Source organism: Microcaecilia unicolor, chromosome 3 (genome assembly GCF_901765095.1).
Source record: "Microcaecilia unicolor chromosome 3, aMicUni1.1, whole genome shotgun sequence".
NCBI lineage: Eukaryota > Metazoa > Chordata > Amphibia > Gymnophiona > Siphonopidae > Microcaecilia > Microcaecilia unicolor.
The window spans coordinates 55,302,732-55,326,154 of NC_044033.1; the positions used below are offsets into that span (position 1 = coordinate 55,302,732).

General features: G+C 46.1%; 1 protein-coding gene across 1 annotated transcript in view; it reads left to right on the forward strand.

Moving 5' to 3' along the window:
- The window catches only part of MEMO1 (mediator of cell motility 1), a 178,324-nt gene that overhangs the window by 5,822 nt on the left and 149,079 nt on the right, over positions 1-23,423 (forward strand). The window contains exon 2 of the mRNA XM_030195949.1: positions 4,149-4,230. Within this exon, the coding sequence (XP_030051809.1) occupies positions 4,149-4,230 (82 nt within the window). The remainder of the gene's footprint in view (positions 1-4,148; positions 4,231-23,423) is intronic.

Sequence of the window (23,423 nt, forward strand, 5' to 3'; positions counted from 1 at the left end):
CCTACCCTCCTCTCTTCCTTCCCGTTCACATGAATAGATTTGATTTGCTTACTTTATTTATTTTTTGTCTATTAGATTGTAAGCTCTTTGAGCAGGGACTGTCTTTCTTCTATGTTTGTGCAGCGCTGCGTACGCCTTGTAGCGCTATAGAAATGCTAAATAGTAGTAGTAGTAGTAGTATATTGCAGGATATCATGCCATTCTTTGTTTAGTGAAAAACAGCTTCCCAATAGAAGCTCAAAAAGTAATGACACATCAAATGCCACAAAGCAAAACAGGATGACAGTTCTATAGAGGTACACTTCTTAGGCCCAGAGTGCTAAATTAATGATGTTAAGGGGGCTTTTACTAAGGTGCGCTAGCGTTTTTAGCTCAAGCTAAAAATAAGCTGATGCTAAATGCTGAGACACCCATTATATTCCTATGGTTGTCTCAGCATTTAGCGCTAGCTGGTTTTTGGCAAGAACTAAAAACACTAGCACAACTTAGTAAAATACCCCCTTCCATTATGTTACTTCCCACTCATCTAGGATGTGTGGGTAATTATGTTCATCGACCAACAGGAGGAGGTAGAAAACTCAGAATTGAGCTGTCCCATTTTGCCAGCCAGCCAGCCAGCCCGCCCAGTTCTCCAGTATTTTCTGCCTCCAGCAGGTTGATGAACATGCCTTTCTGCTCCTAGTTCTGAGGCCTTGCTCTTGGTCCAGTTGGTCAACTGGTCTTCCAGTCGAGCCTAGCAGTCATATCTGTTGGTGCCAGATCTGTCTGTGGTCCCTATGCTCTCTGCTTTCCCCTTGCTCTCTAGTGCTGCTTGGTAACTTTTAAAGTTGTGTGAGAAAAAGAAAAGGCAGACTTTTTTTCAACTTTCTTCATCACAGTAGCTTCCTGAGACACGGAGCTTGCAGTTCAGGACTGTACTCATGTGCAGCTCCTGGACCGCCTCCGGTCAGAAGGGCTGAGAGGTGTCTTGGGGATGAGAACAGGCTGGGGGTGGGGTCCCCTGCCTTGGAACCACAGTTGGGAGTGCTCATGGCTGATTTCAATTTTGTTTTTAAATGGTGCGATGTTTGCCTCTCTGGCGGGTGCTGCCAGGGTCAGCAGTTTCCCACCTGCGGGGCGCTAGATAGCGCAGCGATATCCTTTCTGAACTTCCCTTTTGGTTGTTAAAAAAAAAAAGCAGCAGTGTGAGTGCTGTGTGTGCTGGTGGGGGGGGGGGGGGGGAGGATCCCCCTGTCAAATTGGGACCATAGAACCTGGGTGCAGCTCTCGCCTTGCATGGAGCAGCAGTTGAGTGGCCGCTCCTTCCTTTGACTGTGGCTCCCATGCTTTTGATGGTGCTGGGTGGATGCTGAGATCAGTCCTGGTGGTGTCGAGTTCCTGCCCTCCTTTCTTTGATCTGAGCCGGAGGTGGATCCTGGGTGCACCTTGGAGGGCTGTCTGTAGTTCTGGTAAAAAAAAAAAGGAAAAAACTATAAAATAAGCCCCGCATGATGGCCGTGTATGTTGGGCCGCTTTGCTGCTTCTGGCGCTTGGTCTGGGTTCCTTGTGGGCTGTTGATATTCCTGGAGGTTCTGGCTGCAGGGCTTCTTTGGGCCTCGGCAGGTGCCAGTGCCTTCTCAGTTTCTCTGTATGCGGCCACCTACTTGAGCTACGGTGGTTGCCCTTGGGCTTCTTATGGTTTTGTCCCTGCTGCGGTTTTATTGTGGCTCTGCTCTGGTGTGAGTGGAGCTTCAGAGGTCCCTTTTCTTCATTGTGGGGTTCTCTGGCCACCTGTGGTCTCTGAGCGTTTGGGTTGCAGACCTCTCCTACACTTTGGGTGGAGGCTGTAGCCTCTTTTATGGGGACATTCTTTTCCTTGTGTGTCTGCTGCTGCAACCACTTCTTTTTGGCAGGGCGGACTTCTCTGTTGCACCCCTGGGATGGTCTTCTCTTGAGGGCCTCGGTGTCTTCTCTCTTGGGGGTGGCAGTCACCTCCTGGTTTTCTATGGCACAGCAGTCTCTCTTCCTCGGAGTGGCAGACGCTTCTCAATTTCACAGCTGTGGCGGTCCCCTTTCTTAGGGGTTGAGGGTGCCTCTTGGGCTTCGCGGCCTCGGTGGTCTCCTCTCTGTGGAGTTGCAGATGCCTCCGGGGCTTCACTGCTGCGGCAGTCTCCTCTCTACTGAATGGTGAATGTTTTCTGGACCCCTCAGCTACAGCAGTCTCCTCTTTGCAGAGTTGCAGACACCTGTGGGGCTTCACAGCTACAGCAGTCTCCTCTTCAGAGTTGCAGATGCCTCCGGGCTTCATGGCTACAGCAGTCTCCTCTTTGGAGTTGCGGACGCCTCCCGGGCTTTGAAGCTACGGCAGTCTCCTCTTCGGAGTTGCGGACGCCTCCCGAGCTTTGCAGCTAGGGCAGTCTCCTCTTTGGAGTTGCGGACACCTCCCGGGCTTCGCAGCTACGGCAGTCTCCTCTTTGAAAAAGAGGAATCTAGACCATAGTTACGTGATGTAAGGTTTTCAGGAAAACGATTTGAGTCATCGTTGATATGTCGAAACCCTCTGCTCAATGTGCAACAGCATCTAAGAAAGCAAATAGAATGTTAGGAATTATTAGGAAAGTAATGGAAAACAAAACTGAGAATGTTATAATGCTTTGTATCGCTCCATGTTGCGACTGCATCTCGAATACTGTGTGCATTTCTGGTAACCGCATCTTGAAAAGTTACAGAGAAGGGCGACAGAAATGATAAAGAGGATGTGACGAATTCCCTAAGAGGAAAGGCTAAAGCGGCTAGGGCTCTTGTGCTTGGAGAAGAGATGGCTGAAGGGAGGTATGATAGAGATATATAAAATGCTGAGTAGTGTGAACAGGTAGATGTGAATCACTTGTTTACTCTTTCCAAAAATACTACTAAGTAGAAAATTTAAAACGAATCCGAGAAAATATTTCTTCACCCTATGAGTAATTTAAACTCTGGAATTTGTTGCCAGAGAACGTGGTAAAAGCAGTTAGCTTAGCAGGGTTTAAAAAAGGGTTGTTGTATTTCCTAAAAGAAAAGTCCATAAGCCATTATTAAGATGGACTTGGGAAAATCCACTGCATGTTATAGGATAAGCAGCATAAAATCTGTTTTACTCTTCTGGGATCTTGCCAGGTACTTGTGACTTGGATTGGCCACTGTTGGAAAGAGGATACAGGGCTTGATGGACCTTCGGTGTGTCCCAGTATGGCAATGCTTATGTTCTTATGTTCACTCAACATGTAATTAAACTCTGGAATTTGTTGCCAGAAAATATAATAAAACCAGTTAGCTTAGCAGGATTTAAAATGGTTTGGATAATTTCCTAAAAAAAAGTCCATAAGCCATTATTAAGATGGGGAAAATCCACTGCCTATTTCTAGGATAAACTGTATGAAATGTATTGTACTTTTTGGGGATTTTGCCAGGTACTTGTGACCTGGATTAGCCACTGTTGTGAACAGGATACTGGGCTTGATGGGGCTTCGCTCTGTCCATTATGGCAATGCTTATGTTCTTATGAGAGTTTTTGGGACAAGATTTGAAACCTGTCTCCCTGCTAATAATTATAACCGCTTGCCCATTCCCCTTCCAAATTCTTCATTTTGTTTTTCATATACCTAATTCTATTGTGAAACAGTTTTTAGTGAGCCTGGATATAGATTTATTTTTTTCAAGATGTTATTAAGGTTATAAGAACACATGAAGTAATAACACACACATACAGGACTTCATTACTAAAGCTCTTCTCTCTTAACATGTCTTAGTAAATCAGTCCCATGTTTTGAAGGGGGAAGATGTGAATTCTTTTTGAAATATAAAGTCTTTAGGTAAATGTTGTAGTGACTTAATAAATTGAGAATAAATGTTGAAAAGTATCTGAAGAAGAAAAATTGTAAACCGCTTATGTCTAGGCGGTATATAAATACTGAAAATAAATAGTAATAAAAACTAGCCTTGCATTTTCTTTTGCTGACACAGTTTTTCTTACTGACAAGAGTATGGGGAAAAAAGCAACTGGATTTGTGCAAGTACCCTTTTGTATTTTGAAACAGAATTTGGGGTTGTGTGAGTAGTAATATCCACATTCTGGAGGTTATAGGAGTACATAACCTCACTTAGAGCAGATTTTTCTTTCTGTTTTGCAGGACCCCAGCTGAATGCACAGTTAGATGGCTGGCTTTCCCAAGTACAGTCCACAAAACAACCTGCAAGAGCCATTATTGCACCGTAAGTTGGAACTGCACGTTCCCTACATGTTTGATGTAAATTTAATTTATTCAAGGAATATTTGAGACATCAAGATGTATCCTTCAGCATTTCAAATAGCCATATATTACATCCAATGCCGTCTGTCATGTGCTACCTCTCTGTGATAGTGCAGCTTGCATAGAAATACAGCTGTTAAGGCTTTAAATGGTCTGAACAGGAGAGAGATAGTATCAGCAGAATTTTGAATAAGCTTCATCCTCCGTAGACTTTCTTCAGTAAGCTTAAATATAGTGGATTACTATTATCCAATCACTCTGTCTGATGTATGATTACAGATGCAAAACTGTTTATTAAAAAAAATTGTTGTAATAACTTCAGAAATGACAGAGGAAGGTGGTATCTTATGGAGTAACCAATTTATAGAGAGTTTGCAAGGACCAAAATCCATTTAGCCAGATGTATCTGTCGAAATGGACTTTGGTTCTCAAAAGCTCATTTCTCAATAAATTGTTTAGTTTATAAGGTGCCACCTGCTACTCTAATTTTGTTATACCAAACTAACATGTCTACCTCTTAGAACAGCATTTTTCAACTGGTGTGCTGCGGAGTCCACGGGAATCGCCTCCAGGTCACAGGCATCGTCTCACTTTCTTCCTCCAGCCATCCCTCGGGTCTCTCTTCTTTTCTACCATAAGTCTACAAACTTTATGGTTGCCAGCAGCTATTAGAGCAGGTCTTCCTCTGGCCCAGGGTCCTTCCTTCTGACATGACTTCTTTTTGCCATGTGGGAGAGTGAAAGCCTCTGGATGGCCAGAGGAAGGCCTGTTCTAATAGCTGCCAGCAACTATAATTTGTAGCATCGCGGAGGAGATAGAGACCTGAGGGGTGGGAGGAGGAAGGTAGGGAAAGATATTGGACCCGCAGGAAGAAACAGGGGTGGGAAGGAGAAGAGACAATACCACAGAGGAAAATGTGTGAAATGTTGCACATATAGCCAAGGGAAGAGAGGGAGACAGACCACATCACACATGAATGGAAGGAAGCAGAGAAATAGAAGCGTGCTCAACATGAAAGATCAGTGGCAAACAGACATAGGGCAGGAGGTGAGAAAAGAAATAGCAAATGGAAAGGAGGCCCTGGGAACAGAGTTAAGAGCACTGACAGAGGAAAGCAGAACCAAAGATTGGGAACAAAATGATTGGAATGATAAATCACCAGACTACAAAGGTAGGAAAACTGATTTTGTTTTCAGTTTAATGATTTCATTATATCGGTGTTGAGAGTTTATATCTGTCGGCTTTATTTTGTACTGTACAGGAGTACATGCATTTCTGTCTGTTTTTGTGGAGTTGCATGACATGCAGCGTCTGATATCTCTGCTTTCAGTTTTTGTCTGCATGTTTTTTGTGGTTCCGTATTTTGTATCAGATGAGAGTCATGTTCTGTATCTGCAACTGAGGTAAAGGGTTCTGCTGGCATGTGGTGTCTGTGTTGGAATTTGTAACAGTATCTTGTTCCAGTTTGCTGGTAGCAGGTATATTGGTGCTCTAATGTATTTCAGTTGCATAATTAAATGAAATAACTACTTCTGAGGGTTACAGGTACAGGTGGGGATGTAGGAGATTACTTGTGGGAATGGAATTGATCTTTTTTTAAAAAAATTTCTAAATATTTTTATTAGAAGAAAAGGCACATCATAATACATGACAGCAAACCAACTGTCCAAGGCAGTATCATAATCACATTAAAACTGCCAGTTCACACATCTGGTTTTGTAACATAACTTGCAACATAAATCCAACATAGCAGGAGCTAACACATTCCACCGTTCCTTCTAATTTTCCTTCCCCCCCCCCCCCCCCCCCCGCCAACATACCCCTGTCCCCAAGTAACCTGCCCCCCCTTGCTCCTGGAGAAACCTGTGTCACGGAGTACAGCGCCTCATAAAGCTGCCATAAGGATCCATATGCTTGATCTCTCCGTCCAGTGGACTTATGGCGCTCCTGTTCCCACTGTGCCATCTGCGTCATTCTGGCCAGCCACTGATTTGCAGCCGGTGGTTCTTCTAGAATCCAATGTTCCAGTACCGTTTTCCGCACCATCATTAGCGCTACACATACAAACTGAATCTGAGATTGATGGAGACCCTTCTCGCGCAATTGAGATTCATCCCCCAACAACAGAATCCTATAGGACCACTCTACTGAAACTGCCAACATACGTTCTAGCAGTTCTACCACCGCCCTCCAAAACTCATCTAACTTTGTACACTCTAAAAAGGTATGGACTAGCGTGCCTACTCTAAGCATCTCATGGAAGCGCTGTCGTCCCATAGCCCCATCTGCTTTCCTTTCTCTCGTGTTATAAAAGCACCATGTAGCAACCTAAACTGCATCTCTTGCAAATTTGCACTAGGTGTCGCCTTGAATGCCCATGTAAAATAATTGGCAAGCATATCCACTGTAATATCCTCCCCCAACTGCTCCCCCCACCATCTTGCTAGGCCAGCAAAGAAAGAAGCCTCCTTCTGCTCCCTTCCCAGGGAATACCACACTGCCGGTTTATTTGCCAGCTCCGGGACCTGACAGAACAACTTATCCAGCCTAGAAAAAATGGGCCCCCTATTTTTCATGGAAGTCAAAGCCGCACAATAGTGCCTCAGTTGCAGAAAGGGTAGATAGTCCGCGTGCCCCAAACTCCTCAGGCCTGCGCCTTCTCGAATATAGGGAAAGTCTCCTCCCCACAGGCAGTGAAATCTCCCACGTACCGACACCCATTTTTAGCCCATACCTTAAACCGCGATGTCCCCTGGCCTGCCGGAAAAAGGGGATTATCTACCGCCGCCAAAAACGGAGACGGTCCTGAGGCCTTTTCTAAACCTCCCCTCCACCAATTCCAAGCCTTTCTCAGCGGCTGAAGCAAAAAAAATGCAAATCTCCTTTCATGCTCCCCCCTATCTGCATAATATTAAATGCTGAATACGGAAGGATCTCATCCTGCCAAATACATTGTGGTGCATATTTGGAGGTCCCAGAGTGTAGCTCATAAATCCACTGGAGCATAGCTGCCACATTGTACAAATGCAGGTACGGAAGATTTAATCCCTCTCTATTCATGGTCAGCGTTAATGTAGTAAAACTGATCCTTGCCCTCTTTCCTGCCCAAATAAAGGTACCAATGAACCCCTTATAGTATAATTCATCTTTTCGCGTAATCCAAATTGGCAGCATCTGCAGGGAGTACAATAATTTTGGCAGCATGATCATTTTAACTAACGCTACTCTCCCCAATAAGGAAAGCGGCAGATCTCTCCATCGCTGGCACAGTTTAAGGCTGTCCAGCTTGTCCTGTAGATTGCGACTATACACCACTCATGTCCCTATGGAGATACACCCCCAGATACTTTAACATGCCGGATGACCAAGCCAAGGGGAAAGTGGGCACCTGCCGACACGCACAAGGCGATGACACCGGTAAAGCCTCTGACTTGTCAAAATTACCGTATTTTTCGGACTATAAGACGCACCTAGGTTTTAGAGGAGGGAAATAGGAAAAAAAAAATTTTCCTTTTTCCCTCCTCTAAAACCTAGGTGCTCCGGTGCGTCTTGTCCGAGTTCGGGATCGCCCTCCCCCCGGCCCTGTCACCATTTCTCCCTACTCACGTCACGCGATCTTCCCTGGTGGTCTAGTGACGTCGGGGCAGGAAAGAGCCCCCTCTTTCCTGCCCAGCGCGCTGCTCTCCGTCCTCCTGTATGCTGCCTGATGGTCTCGGCGAGATTCAAAATGGCCACCGAGAATTGAAGTCTTGGCGGCCATTTTGAATCTCGCCGAGACCGTCAGGCTGCATACAGGAGGACTGAGAGCAGCGCGCTGGGCAGGAAAGAGGGGGCTCTTTCCTGCCCCGACGTCACTAGATCACCAGGGAAGATCGCGTGACGTGAGTAGGGAGAAGTGGTGACAGGGCCGGGGGGAGGGAGGGCGGGTGATCCCGAACTCGGGGGGAGGGCGGGAGGGAGGGAAATCGCTACCTTCGGACTATAAGACGCACCCCCCATTTTCCTCCCAAATTTGGGGGGAAAAAGTGCGTCTTATAGTCCGAAAAATATGGTACTCCGTAACCCGGAAAAGGACCCAAATTGTACAATCAATGCTATCAGATTGGTGACATTCGTTGAAGCCTTATCTAGGTAGATGAGCATGTCATCAGCAAACAAATTAATTTTGAATTCCTGGGATCCCATTCTTATTCCCTGCACTTTATCTTTCCGAATTTTTATAGCAAAAGGTTCGAGAGACAGCACAAATAGCATAGGAGAGAGTGGGCATCCTTGCCTCTTGCCCCTTTCCAGAGAAAAACTCAGGGACATTGCTCCATTGATTAAAATCTGAGCTGTGGCATGACTGTATAGGGCTCGTATTCCTCCTAAAAATCTCCCATGATACCAAATTGAGGCAATACCCAAAACAAGTATTCCCACAGGATCTTATCAAAAGCTTTCTCCACGTCTAAGCTTGTAATGATCGCATCCCCGGGTACACCCCCCCCCCCTTTTCTGCAAGACTGTCAGGGCTCGCATGATATTAGAGGAGGCATATCTCCCTGGTACAAAACCTGCCTGGTCTGTGTGAATTAGCTCAGGTAGAGCTCTCCCCAATCTGTGTGCCATTATTGCAAAAAGCTTTATGTCTTGATTGAGAAGCGATATCGGCCGATACGAGCGCAGCATTTCCTCATTCCTCCCAGGTTTAGGAAGCACCACAATATGAGCGTGCATGGGTCTTCCTCCCATCTCTCTGTCTTACGTGTCTACCACTTAACTGTTGCAGCTGATTCGATAGTCAGCAATCGACTATTTCGCTCCCTATTCGTTTTTGCTACATTTGCTAGAATATGCTCCCGCATCACCCTTCCCCGCTTCCCAGTAAATGATGGGGTCGACCGACTCAGGATCATTTTCAGGTATGTAGTTGTCCCATACCTTCAACAAAAAATTGCGAAACTCGAGATCTAAAATACAGCATTGGATTCATATGCCACATCTGCGTCTCGCTTCCTTGTCGCCATTGTATATCTACCCATATCGGACAATGGTCCGACATCGCTCCATCCATTATATCTGCCGCACTCGCCTTCGAAAGGAGGGATGCATCTATGAGTAGATAATCAAGCCGCGCATACACTCCATGTACCTGAGAAAAAAAAGTGTAGTCATATAATTCCGGATGCAGTATCCTCCAAATGACCAGCAGTCCCAATTCCCTTACCAAAAAATTAACCCCTTTATCCTTCCATGCTGAAGGCCGCGGCTTTGCTGGCTTGCAATCTATCAGGGGAACTGCAGTGATATTAAAATCTCCACCCAACACCAATTTGTACCCACTGATTGACACCAGATGCGCCAAGATGCCTGAAAAAAACGAGTGGGAATATATGTTTGGAGCATATATGGAGCAGAGGGCCACATTCTGACCTGCAACCTCCCCCAACCATAAAACAAACTGACCCTCCGGGTCTTGCACTAATTTATGCATGCTAACATGGTGCTTTTTATGGAACAAGATGACAACCCCCTTTGTCTATTATTGAAGGAAGAGAAGACTAACTCCCCAACCCAACCCCTTTATAATTTCTGATGTTCCTGTTGCGTGAGATGCATCTCCTGCAAAAACAGCACATCAACTTTCATCTTAGCATAATAAGACAAACTTTTAGTACGCTTAACGGGGAAATGGATTCCATCAACATTTAGAGATCCAAATCTCAAACTACCCATCTATCCAGACTAAGTTATTTAGAATGCAGTTTGGGGGTCACGTGATGGCAGGGACCTGAACGGACGTCTCGAGGCTGCTCTCCTCTCCCAAGCTTGACAAAACAGCTATTTACAGCGGCACTAACGAACTTAGACCCGCGGTAACTGAAGAATAGTAAAGCGCAGTACTCACTGACCCGACGTGGAGAAGGAGGAGATCCTTTGGGTGTGGACGCACCGGCATGCCGCCGAAGACTCCGCGGACACACAAAAAAAGCGGAGCGAACGCTATGAACAAGATGGCGTCCGGGAAAGAGCAGGCTGCAGACACCAACAGTCAAACCCCGCCAGTGATCGCGCTGCAGGAGGCGGCGATCAAAGAGATTATGAAGCACATGGCAGCGGTATTAGATGACAAGCTTTCTACCCTACATGCCTTTATGGACGAACTCAAAGAAAACATGGCAGTGCAGGGGAACCGCATACAACAGGCAGAGGAACGGATTTCTCAGCAGGAGGACCTCGCGAATGGAATGTCTACTCAGCTAATTGCGTTGGACAAAAGGTGCAAAGTGCTGGAAGACAGAGTTGAAGATCAAGAAAATAGGAGCAGACGCAATAACATCAGGTTGGTGGGGGTCCCAGAAATTGTAAAAGAAAAAGATTTATGGGACTTGGTTGAAACGTGGCTACCTAAAGAACTGGGCCTCGTGATGGAGGGACAGCGTCTAAAGGCAGAAAGAGTGCACCGCGTGGGAGTGCTGAAAGAACAACATAGCAGGCCTCGCCCGGTAATTGCACGCATTTTCAACTATGCGGACAAGGCCCAGCTGATGGAGAAATATCGCCAGCGCAGGAGTTTGGTCCATAATGGAACCAGTTTACTGATGTTTCAAGATTTTTCCCCTAGAGTGTCGGAGCTCCGCCGGCGTCTGTCTCCTTATTGCTCGCAGCTCTTTAATAAGGGAATTAAGTTTTCACTGCAATACCCAGCCCGGGTAAGAGTGCTACATGAGGGTCGCGTTCTATTCATGGAAAAACCTGAGGAGCTCCAATCATTCATGGAGCAATTGAAATGAGGGGCACCCTAAGAAAGCAGTACCACAGAGGACAACTAATGGGGGATGCAGATCTGGATCACTTGTGAGTTTATTCACGGACTTTGATCGTTTGGCCAGAAGGGGGTACTCTCCAGAAGGGAGCTCTGATTTTTTGCCGACTTACTACAGCAGTGGAGCGTTGGTGAGAGGAACGCTTATTTTTGGCGCCAGAATCAAGTAGGGCTAGTGGATTTTACTGGGAGACTCAAGAACAAGCCCCAGAGATATGTTCATTTGAAAGGATCAAGGCAGTTTGGCCAACAGATGTTCGGATGCTGTGTACAGCCTCTCCTCTTGCTGCTCAGACATGTTATTTAATTTTTCTTCAGTGGCAGGTGTGCGGGACTCCCTCGCACCTGCTCACTGCACTAGTTAAAGGGGCAGCGAACAATCAATATGTACAGGCCTGTATAAAAACGCATGAGGGAGGGGAGGGGGTGTATATGAAGACTGTGGTAGATGTTTTTGCAAAGGGGAGACGATTCAAGTTGTTATAGTTAACCTGTTGTATGTTAATCTTAGAAGTTGGTGCCTTACAAGGGGTGCATGGGGGAGGGGAGCAGCTTTCTTGAACAGGGTTGCAACACTGGTTGTTCTAGGGGGGAGGAGGGGGGATAGCGGGGAGGGAGTTGCACGGAAAGGGAATGAAGAGGAACTTAGGAGGTGCGTTGTTTGGGATTTGAATGTGGGAAATGAGCAGCTTGATGAGAGTGATTGTGGGGAAACAATGCTGTGGGATAGGGCTGGAGGAGGGGATGGGAAGGGAAGGGAAGATGGGAAGGAAGGGGATGGGAGGGAGGCTCCTGGAGAAATGGGGATCCAACCGAAAACAAAATCCTGGATTTGGCAAGTTGTACTAAAGGGAAATAGAAGGGGGGTGGTGAGCTGGGACATCACCCCAAGATACTGTAAGGGCTGCTTGAACCCTAAAGTGATGTTGACCAATGAGTAAATTAAGATTTGGATCTCTTAATGTTGATGGGATTCATTCACCTGTCAAACGTTCCAAGATCCTGTCTTACTGCGCTAGGATGCACATCGATGTTTTATTCCTGCAGGAGACTCATCTCTCTCAGAGTGAACACCAAAAGCTGAAACGGGGATGGGTAGGGGAGGTGGTCTCGTCTTCATATAATAGCAGACAGAGAGGAGTGGTTATATTATTTCATAAAAAACTTCATGTAAGCATGCATAAGTTAGTCCAAGACCCAGAGGGCCGATTTATTTTGTGGCTGGGGGAGGTAGCGGGACAGAGGGTCGCCCTTTGCTCTGTGTATGCACCCAATGTGTATTCCCACTCCTTTTTCTCCAACCTGTTAGCGCAGTTGGTCTCGATCGCTGGATATCAGTTGATATTAGGCGGAGATTTTAATATCACGGCGGACCCCTCGATTGACTGCAAGCCAGCAAAAACTAGAACATCTGCTTGGGAAGGCAAGGGGGTGCAATTTTTGATGCGTGAATTAGGGCTGTTAGATATTTGGAGGGTATTACACCCGGAATCTTATGAATACACTTTTTTCTCGCAGGTCCACGGAGTCTATTCCAGACTGGATTACTTGCTTTTGGACCCATCTTTTTTAGCAAGAGTAGGAGAAGCAGATATTGTAGATGGAGCTGTCTCAGATCACTGTCTGGTATGGGTGGAGATACATTGGCGTCAGGGGGAGGAGGTGCGACAGTGGCGTATGAACCCAACCCTTTATTTAGATCCTGACTTTAGAGCGTTCCTGCTGCAAAAATGGGACAACTACCTAAAAGAGAACGATCCTGAGTCGGTGGGCCCCATAACATATTGGGAAGCCGGGAAAGCAGTGATGCGGGGTCATATCCTAGCCTACACAGTGAAAATAAATAGAGAGAGGAATAGGCAACTGATTACATTAACTAATCAATTGCAGCAGCTGAGGGGGCAGCATATTCGCACTAGGGAGGAGGGAGTAAGGCGGGAGTATTGGGCGGTAAGGAGGCAGATAAATGATATTTTAAATGCCAGGGCAGCCCACGACATTAATATGTACAAATACAATCTTTTCCGCTGGGGAAATAAGGCAGGGAAGTTGTTGGCCACATTGGTGCGACAGCGAGGGGCAAAGAAGATTATCAGCAAGATCAGATCGGCCGACCGGAGAATGGTGACGTCGATAGAGGACATACAGGAGGAATTTGTAAAATTTTATAAAGCATTATACAGCAAAGGAGAGATAGATAGAGAGCAGAGGGAGTCCTTTTTCCGTGATCTTGCCCTCCCTCAGTTGACGCAGGCACAGCGGGATGTACTAAATACCCCGGTGATCGGAACGGAGGTTTGCCAGGCAATTAAGAGATTGAAATTGGCAAAGGCCCCTGGACCTGATGGGCTAGGCCCAGAGTGGTATAAAATTCTGGGAGGAAAGTTGTGCCCTCCGTTTCAGGAGCTGTGCCATCATTTGTGCACTGCGGGAGGGGGTGACGGTGGAGGGCTGACTCATGCACACATCGTGGTGCTCCCAAAGCCGGGGAGAGACATGGAATTGTTGGGATCGTATCGCCCGATTTCACTCTTGAACCAGGATATAAAGCTTTTTGCAAATATCATGGCACATAGGCTGGGAGCAGTCTTACCAGCATTAATACATACGGATCAAGCAGGCTTTGTGCCGGGGCGATACGCGTCATCCAACGTTCTTAGAGCCTTGTCGGTATTGCAGAAATGGGGGACTGTGCCGGGAGATGCCATTATCACCAGTTTAGACACGGAGAAAGCCTTTGACAAGATCCTGTGGGATTACTTGTTCTGGGTGCTTCCCCAATTTGGCATCATGGGAGAGTTTCTAGGGGGCATACGAGCACTGTATAGTAACCCTACTGCCCAGATCTTAATTAACGGCACGCTGTCCCAGTCCTTCTCTCTAGAAAGGGGCACACGGCAGGGGTGCCCATTGTCGCCAATGCTGTTTGTGCTATCGCTTGAACCCTTTGCCATTAAAATTCGACAGTCCAGGGAGATTACAGGAATCAAGATGGGTGTTCAAGAATTTAAAATAAATATGTTTGCGGACGACATGCTCATATACTTGGATAATGCCACCAAGAATGTACCTAGATTAATAACGTTGCTTTTGCAGTTTGGATCCTTCTCCGGGCTGCGTATAAACTTCGACAAGTCGGAGGCCCTGCCGGTGTCGTTGCCCTGTAAGTGCCAGCAGGTGCGTTCTTTCCCCCTTGCGTGGTCCACGGGCACTCTAAAATATCTAGGAGTGTACCTACACAGAGACTTGAGAGTAATATACCGCAAAAATGTCCAGGACAAATTGGATAGTATACGGAAGTTGTGTCATCAGTGGCGCGACCTCCCTCTCTCTTTGCTAGGAAGGGCAGCACTGGTTAAAATGGTCATGTTGCCAAAGATATTATATCCTATACAGATGTTACCTTTATGGATTACGAGGAAAGATGAATCCTACTACAAAGGGTTCATTGGAACTTTTCTATGGGCAGGGAGACGGGCACGGATAGGTCTTGCCAAACTGACACTGGATAGGGCAAAGGGAGGGATAAATTTGCCAGACTTGCGCTTATACAACGTGGCGGCTATGCTGCGCTGGATCCACGAATTGCATTCGGGGAACTCCAAATTTGCGCCGCAGGCTATATGGCAGGACGAGCAGCTTCAGCAGTCGGCATTCAACTTTTTGCAAGGGGGGAGGAGCAGGAAAGGGAGTATCGGGTTTTTGCTCCACCCATTGAGTCGGGCCTGGGCTTGGTGGAGAAGGGTATTGGGGGGAGCGGTGGGTGCGTCACCCTTCCTTGCAGCAATTGGAAACCCTCAATTCCCAGCAGGACAAGGAGGGTCGCGGTTCAAAATCTGGGCCAGCAATGGATGCCGATATGTGGGAGATTTTACAGCACTGGGGGGCGGGCCTTTCCCTACATTCGAGCAGGCAAAAGTTCAATGGAATCTGTCCCAAGCAGATGTTCTGCCCTTTTTACAATGGAGGCATTACTGTGCGTCCCTGACTGCGGTACGGTCCCAGGGGCCGACTTTCTCCCGGCTAGACAAGTTATTTTGTCAAATGCCGGAAACGGCTAACAAACTAGCAGTGTGGTATGCGGTGGGGAGGGAACAGAAGGAAGCGCCCTTTTTTGCTGGCTTAGCACGATGGTGGAGCGAGCAATTGGGGGAGGAAATTACTACGGGAATGCTATCCAAATGCTTCCAGGGGGCGTTTAGAATGACCTCCAGTGCAAACCTACAAGAAATGCAGTTTAGACTGCTCCATGGTGTTTTTATAACGAGGGAGAAAGGTAAACGGATGGGATTATGGGAAGATGACACATGTGTGCGATGCAAACACAAAGTAGGGTCCCTTGTGCACACCTTCTTGGAGTGCTCGAAGTTGGGCACCTTCTGGACGGGGGTACTGGAGACATTGGGGCGTCTGTTGACAACGCGGGTGGAGTGGTATTACAGGGTGGTACTGCTGGGGGATGACGACACTTTGAGAGGGCAGGGATTATCTCCATCACAAATGCGCTTTGCCTGTGTAGCGTTAATGCTGGCCAGGAAATCAATACTGGCAAACTGGGTCGGTGAAGTACCCCCAACTGTACAGCAGTGGAGGGGCAGGATGACGCAGATGGCGCACTGGGAAGAGGAGCGCACTAAATCTTCCGGCCAGAGGGGTCAAGCATATAGAGATATGTGGCGACTTTACGTGGCTATGAATCCAGGTTCACAAAGTTCTCCGGGAGAGGGCGGGGGTTGGAGGGGGGAGGGGAGTAGCGGGGAAGGGGGGCTAATGGGGGGGGAGGGAGATAATGAAAAAAACCGGGTGTATGGAACACTGACTGACTGATTACTGGTACATGCAGGGGCAGCTTAACGGAGGAGTAGGTGACAGCATATTAAACTGCTCTATGTACAAAGAACTTTGTTGCTGGTAGGGTTACCCTTGCTTTGGAATTGTTTGCGTTGTAATGTAATGCCGTTGGTGTTCTAGTACCTTAATAAAAATTACTTATAAAAAAAAAAAAAAGAATGCAGTTTATCCAAAATCTAGGGGTAATGTCCCAGCTCACCACCCCCTCCTCCTCCAAGTACTATTTCCACTCCGTTCTCCATTGTGCAGCATATTCCCCAGGTCTCCAGGAGCAAGCCTCCCTCCCCCACCCTTCACCTCCCTTCCAAAAACTTCTTGACCCCCCTCCCCCCTACCACATCCACGCTCCATAATCCACTCACACTCCCCAGTCGTGCACCACTCCCCCTCTCCCACCCATGTGTATCTCCCCTTAATTCCCCCTCCTAGAACATCCAGTGTTACAACCCTTTCCTACGAAAGCTACTCTCCCCTCTATTCCTCCCTCTCTACCCCACAATGGATATTATCATTAATCATTATATTCTTACCACCCGCCAAACCCCACAGAATATACCTGAAATAAATCCCACTGCACGCTATGTTGTTCATATATGTACTAACTAAACAAAACATGCCCCCCACCGAACTGTATTATCTTTCATACTTAATCAACTTTACGTGAGGTGCATATAAACAGACACATCCTCCCTTGCAGCCAAATACATTAACAGTCCAGGGTATTGGCATCCACGCATATAGCACCCGCTGAATCATCTGCTGTTCGACAAGTATCCGGATAGCACTCGAAAGACTTTTTAGCAGCTGCTCACTCTGTTGCTATAGCCTCTCGTTGGTAATTCCCGCCAAAACCTAGAGTTGCTTCTCCTTCTCACACACTGTCTGATTTTGTTGTTTCTGCTGTCACGTAATAAAACGCTACTATAATCACAAAGTAATTGCCCCTCAGTTTCATGTAAATCAATGTAAAAGCTGAGCATCCTGGGGCCTGTTCCCCATTTCTTCAAGCTCCATCTGAATTTCTAGTAGTCTGCTTCCTGAACGAATCTCTAGTTTACTGAAGTCTTTCCACAAACGATTGAAGTTCCTCCGATTTCTCCATGCTGGATATTGTAACGAGAACTTGATCCCTTTATTGTAAAGCTGAGAGCAATATGGTGACAGGCGCTTTCTAAGCTCTGACACTTTTGGTGAAAAATCTTGGAACATCAGCACAGTAGCCCCATGATATGTCAGGTTTCTACGCTGGCAATATTTTTCCATTAGGTGGGCTTTTTCCGCATAGTTAAAGATGCAAGTGATGACAGGGTGCGGCCTGCTGTTTTGTTCTTTGAGGCCCCCCACACGGTGTACTCATTCTGGCTGAAGTCGCTGCCCCTCCAGCTCTAGGCCTAGCTCTTTCGGTAACCAAGATTCCACCAAGTCCCATAGCTCCTTCTCTTTTACAGATTCCGGCACCACCAGGCTAATATTGTTACGCCTGCTCCTATTCTCTTGATCCTCCACTCTGTCTTCCAGTACTTTGCACCACTTTTCCAATGCAGAAATCTGAGAGTTCATAGCATTTACCAGATCTTCTTGCTGTGAGATCCTTTCCTCGGCAATCTGTACACGAGTGCTCTGTGCTGCCATGCTTTCCTTCATCTCATCTATGAAAACATGCAAAGCCGACAGTTTATCGTCCAAAACTGCTGCCACGTGCTTCATGATCTCCTGGATCGCCACTTCTTGTAACGCAACCACTGGCATAACCTGTCTCTGAGTCTCCTCTCCTTTCTTCTTCCCGGACACCATTTTGGCCGCGTGTTGTGCTGCGCGTCCTTTCTGTGCTCGCGGAGTCTTTTCCGGCATACCCTTATATCCGCTCCCAATCACTCGTGAGCGCTCGATCAGTGCTGCCGGTACTTCCTCTTTCAAATCGCCGTTCTTTGAGGGGTCAATTCGGGGGGGGGGGGGGGGTAGAATAGGGAAAAAAGGGCTGTTTTATTAGCTATGGAGAGGAGAGCAGCCGTGGGACATCCGCCTAGGTTCCTGCCATCACGTGATCGGAATGGATCTTAGCAGGGATAGGTGGGTATGGGTTGGATTCCAGTGGTGTTCTTGACAATTTTTGTGCCTTGTAAGTGTGCCGTGAGATGAAAAAAAAGGTTAAAAATCACTGTCTTAGAATAACTACAAGCTTCTTAGGTGAAAATAACAAGTGTGATCTATTGAGGCAATCTGGGCTTCCGTTGTCAGTTAACAATGCATTTTAACCCCCGAGTTTAACACTTGATCCAGTCTGCAATTTCTCAAGATAAGAACTGTCTTTGGAAACTGTAGAGATATTTTCTATACACATGGCTCTCTTGCTTTATCAGATTTAATTTGCCTATTCCATGTCATCCTGCAGATCAATCTAGAGACTTGTGGGTTGTGCCTATCTACCAGCAGATGGAGATATATGGCAGAGCTCTGGCGTTCACTCTAAGACCCTGTGCAGCAGCCTCACTTTATCTAGCAGGTGGATGATCATAACCTGCGCAGCCCTGGATTGGTGATAGCTCCTTGCCTGTCCCACAGATTCAGTTGAGCTTTGGGGTATGAGAGTCATTAGGTTCCTTGGCTCACCTGGTGGTGCCAGGTCCCTCCCTCCCACCCCGAACTCGCTGCTGTTCTTGCCGGATTTAAAAAAAAAAAAAAAAATCTCCTGCCTCTGTGTAAAAACAAACAAACAGAAATGCCACCCTGTTGTGCTTGGCACATGTATGCAGCATCGACCACGCCGCCGCTTTGCAAATATCTGCTGAAGGCATTACGGTAGTCTCCGCCCAGGATGTAGCTGTATGTGTATGCCTTGTAGAATGAGCCCGCAAGCCCTGAGTTGCCTGCTTCCCTGCAAGCAAATTAGCTGACAAAATAGTCTCCTTCATTCATCTAGCAAATTGTGTGTGTATGTTTTGTTTATTAGAAATATTTTATACTGCCAGGCCATAACTGGATCTAATTGGTTTACAAATCCATAAAATACAAATATAACAATAAGATAAAAAGAACTCCAGATAAATAAGAGCATTCATACCTCTATTCTTTTAAACAATAGAAGAGAAAATCTATAACATGCTAAACCATAATTCTCTGGAAGTTTAGTAGACCTTACCATTATTATTTATCTGCATATCCAAAGTTAATTGAAAATAATATGTTTTCAAAAGTACCTTGGGCTTGGAAGCCATAAGGCGAAGCCTCTTTTTACTAAAAAGCACAAACAGTCTGTCTGATTTGTGAAACTTGTTTGTGACTTCCAGATATTTAATGAGGGCTCTACTCGCATTGAGAAGCTTCAAGGCATTATACTGAGCGTCTTTGTCCTCTCTGCGAAAGGATAGAAGCGCCACAGATTGATTGAGATGAAGTGCTGATACCACTTTTGGATGAAAGGAAGGAACCGTGAGCAGGGAGACCCCTGCATCCAAAAAGTGAAGAAAGGGATCCCGATAAGAGAGAACCTGGAGCTCCGAAACCCTACGTGCCAATACAACAGCTACCGAGAATGCTGTCTTTAGTGTAAGATCTTTCAAGGAGGCCGCCTGGAGTGGCTCAAAAGGAGGATTCTGAAGAGCCCGAAGAACTAAACTAAGGTTCCACTCTGGACTCGTCATATGAAAGAGAGACCACAAGCAGCTCGCTCCCCGCAAGAATCCGATGTTATCCAGGTGAGCAGCAAGAGACATCTTAGGTAGTTGGCCCCTAAAACAGGCCAAAGCTGCAACCTAAACATTTAGAGAACCCAACACCAATCTTGTCTGAACACCTGCCTGGAGAAATGCTAGAATATACGCAATCTTAGCAGAGAAGGGAGAAAGTCCGTGCTCAGAACACCAGCCCTTGAACGTACTCCACATCCTCGCATGTGCCATAGATGTGGAGCATTTCCAAGCCTGAAGCATGGTAACAATGACTGAATCAGAATATCCTTTTTGTCTTAACTGAGATATAAGATTAAAGGGACATGGATCCTCCATAAACACTGGACCTTGCTTCAGTAAGCTGTATACCTGCGGAAGATAGAGAGGACCCCCATCCAGCAGTCAAAAGGCCTGCATACCTCGTCCTCTGCAGCCAATCCAGGGCTATTCGACCCCAGTGCAATGCGATTCTTATCAAAAAGCGGCCTACCATGGACCAAGCGGGAAGACATACAGTAGACTTGTCTCCGACCAGGACTGCAGTAGGACATTGATCCCAGTTCTTTCCAACAGCGGAAGAACTTGGGCACTTTGGCATTCCTTTTCATCGCCGTCAACTCCAGAAGCGGAGAACCCCATTGGTCCTCTATTGGATCTGCTTCAGCCATTAAGGTGCAATCGTAAGAACATAAGTGTTGCCATACTGGGACAGACCAAAAGTCCATCAAGCCCAGCATCCTGTTTCCAACAGTGGCTAATATAGGTTACAAGTACCTGGCAAGATTCCAAAACAGTACAATACATTTTAATAATGGCTTATGGACTTCTTTTTTAAACCCCTCTAAACTAACTGCTTTTACTGCATTCTCTGGCAATGAATTCCAGAGTTTAATTGCACGTTGAGTGAAGAAATATTTTCTCCGATTTGTTTTACATTTACTACTTTGTAGATTCATTACGTCCCCCTAGTCCTAGTATTTTTGGAAAGAGTAAACAAGCGATTCACATCTACCCATTCCACTCCACTCATTAATATAGACTTCTATCATATTTTCCCTCAGCCGTCCTTTCTCCAAGCTGAAGAGCCCTAGCCGCTTTAGTCTTTCCTCATAGGGAAGTCATCCCATCCCCTTTATCATTTTCGTCACCCTTATCTGTACCTTTTCTAATTCCACTATATCTTTTTTGAGATGCGGTGACCAGAATTGCACACAGTATTCGAGTTGCGGTTGTACCATGGAGTGATACAGAGGCATTATAATGTCCTCATTTTTGTTTTCCATTCCTTTCCTAATAATACCTAACGTTCTATTTGCTTTCTTAGCCGCCGCTGCACACTGAGCAGAGGGTTTCAACGTATCGTCAACGATGACACCTAGATCCCTTTCCTGGTCGGTGACTCCTAATGTGGAACCTTGCATCATGTAAGTATAGTTCAGGTTCCTCTTTCTCATATGCATCACTTTGCACTTGCTCACGTTAAACATCCTCTGTCATTTGGATGCCCAGTCTCCCAGTCTCGTAAGTTCCTCTTGTAACTTTTCACAATCCTAAACCCACCTCTCCTCTTCCCCTCTTCTCTATGACTGTGGATAACACTCTTATCCTCCGTGTCTCATCAGCTTATAACTTTGGGGTCATCTTTGACTCCTCTTTCTCTGCACATATCCAACAGACTGCTAAAACCTGCTGTTTCTTTCTCTATAATATCTCCAAAATTTGTACCTTCCTTTCTGAGCAGACTTATCCACACTCTTATCACCTCTCGCTTCGACTACTGCAACTTGCTTCTCACAGGTCTCCCACTAAGCCACCTCTCTCCCCTTCAATCTGATCAAAATTCTGCTGCACGGCTTATATTCCGCCAGTCTCACTATGCTCATATTAGCCCTCTCCTCAAGTCACTTCATTGGCTTCCTATCCATTTCCGCATACAATTCAAATTCTTCTTATTGACTTAAAAGTGCATTCACTCTGCAGCTCCTCAGTACCTTTCCACTCTTATCTCTTCCTACACTTTTTCCCAGTAACTATATTCATTGGGTAAATCTCTCCTATCTGTACCCTTCTTCTCCACTGCCACTCCAGACTCGGTTCCTCTTATCTTGCTGCTCCAGTGCTGATTCAGTACGTCAAGCTCCATCTCTGGCCATCTTCAAATCTAGGCTAAAAGTCCACCTTTTTGAGGCTACTTTTAACTTCTAACTCCAATTCACTTGTTGAGTACTCATGTCTGTTTTATTATTCCCCACCTTAACTATTTCTCTTATTTGTCCTGTTTGTTCTGATTAGTTTGTAAGCTCTGTCGACCAGGGACTATCTCTTCATGTTCAAGTGGACAGCGCTGCGTACGACTAATAGCGCTTTAGAAATAAGTAGTAGTAATAGTAACCCAGTCTTTCTGCCAGACAGGTCTTCCCTGCCAGGTACATGACTCTGAGTGACATTCCCAAGGAAATGGCTCACATCCCAAATGCTCCCTGACACACAGGAGGAATAAAGGAGGAACAAACCTGTGCCTACCTTCTTGTTGATTTTACATTGCAACCCAATTGTCTGTTTGGTTAGCAGATTAGGTCATCCTAATTCAATCTCTGAAAGCCTTTAGAGTGTTTCATGCTGCTCTTAGCTTCAGGATGTTTATCTGTTGAAGCTTTTCCTGAGAGACCACAGATCCTGAGTATGAAACCCCCTCTACATAAGCCCCCACTCCAGGTTAGATGCATCTGTTGTTAATGTTGTTTGTTAATTTGCAGAATTTGGAAGGGAATTCCTTTGGCCAGACTGAAATGAATTATCCACCAGGACAGATTCTTTGAGAGGAGCAGTGACGGAGATCACATCCTGAAGGTTCCCTTTGGTTCCACTGAGCATGCCTCAAGTCAAGGTGTTCCATGGATGTTATATGGAGGCATGTGGCCCAACAACATCTGCCGAGCTGATACCTGCTGACTTGGTCACACTTCTTTGACTACTGAGATCAGAGTTTCAATCCGCTGCTGAGGAAGAAATGCATAAGTTTGAGTCATGTCTAGCAAGATTCCTATAAACTCCAATTTTTGTGAGAGGCTGAGCTGAGACATAAGATAATTTATCATGAACCGTAGTAGCTCTGTCACCTAAATGGTCAAATGCATTGATTCTTTGGATCTTCACTCTCTCATGTGTTCCTGAGTAGCCAGTCGTCCAGCTAAGGAATGTGTGTGCACTCCCAGTTTGTCTAGAGATGATGCAATGATTGCTAAGCACATTTGTTAATATTCTTGGTGCTGACATGAGGCAAAAGCGGGAATTATGTCTAGCGACAGCATAGGCAATAGAAAAAAGGCTAAAGATGTAAAGAGGAGTGACAACCTTTTTCAGGTGTATTGGGGAAAGGAGAAAAATTAGGAATAGAATTGTAAGACTGAAAGATGCTGAGAATGGCTATGTGCAGAGTGATGAGGGTAAAGTGAACCTTCTAAACAAATATTTCTCTTAGGTGTTCACGGAAGAAAATCCTGGCGAAGGACCGCAGTTGGCTGCCAAGAGTATACCTGGGAATAGAGTGGATATTTCACCATTCACAAAAGAAAACAAAAGAAAGCATTTAGAAACAACTTGAAAATCTGAACGTGGACAAAGCTATGGGGCCAGATGAGATACATCCTAGGATACTGTTGGAGTTCAGAGAAATACTGACAGGATCTCTGTAGAGAGGGGAGAGGTTGTGCGGGGTTGGAGATGAGCTGATGTGGTCCCTCTTCACAAAGTGGGGAAAGAGAAGAATTGGGAAACTATAGGCTAGTAAACCTCACATTGGTGATAGGAAAAATACTGGAGTCGCTG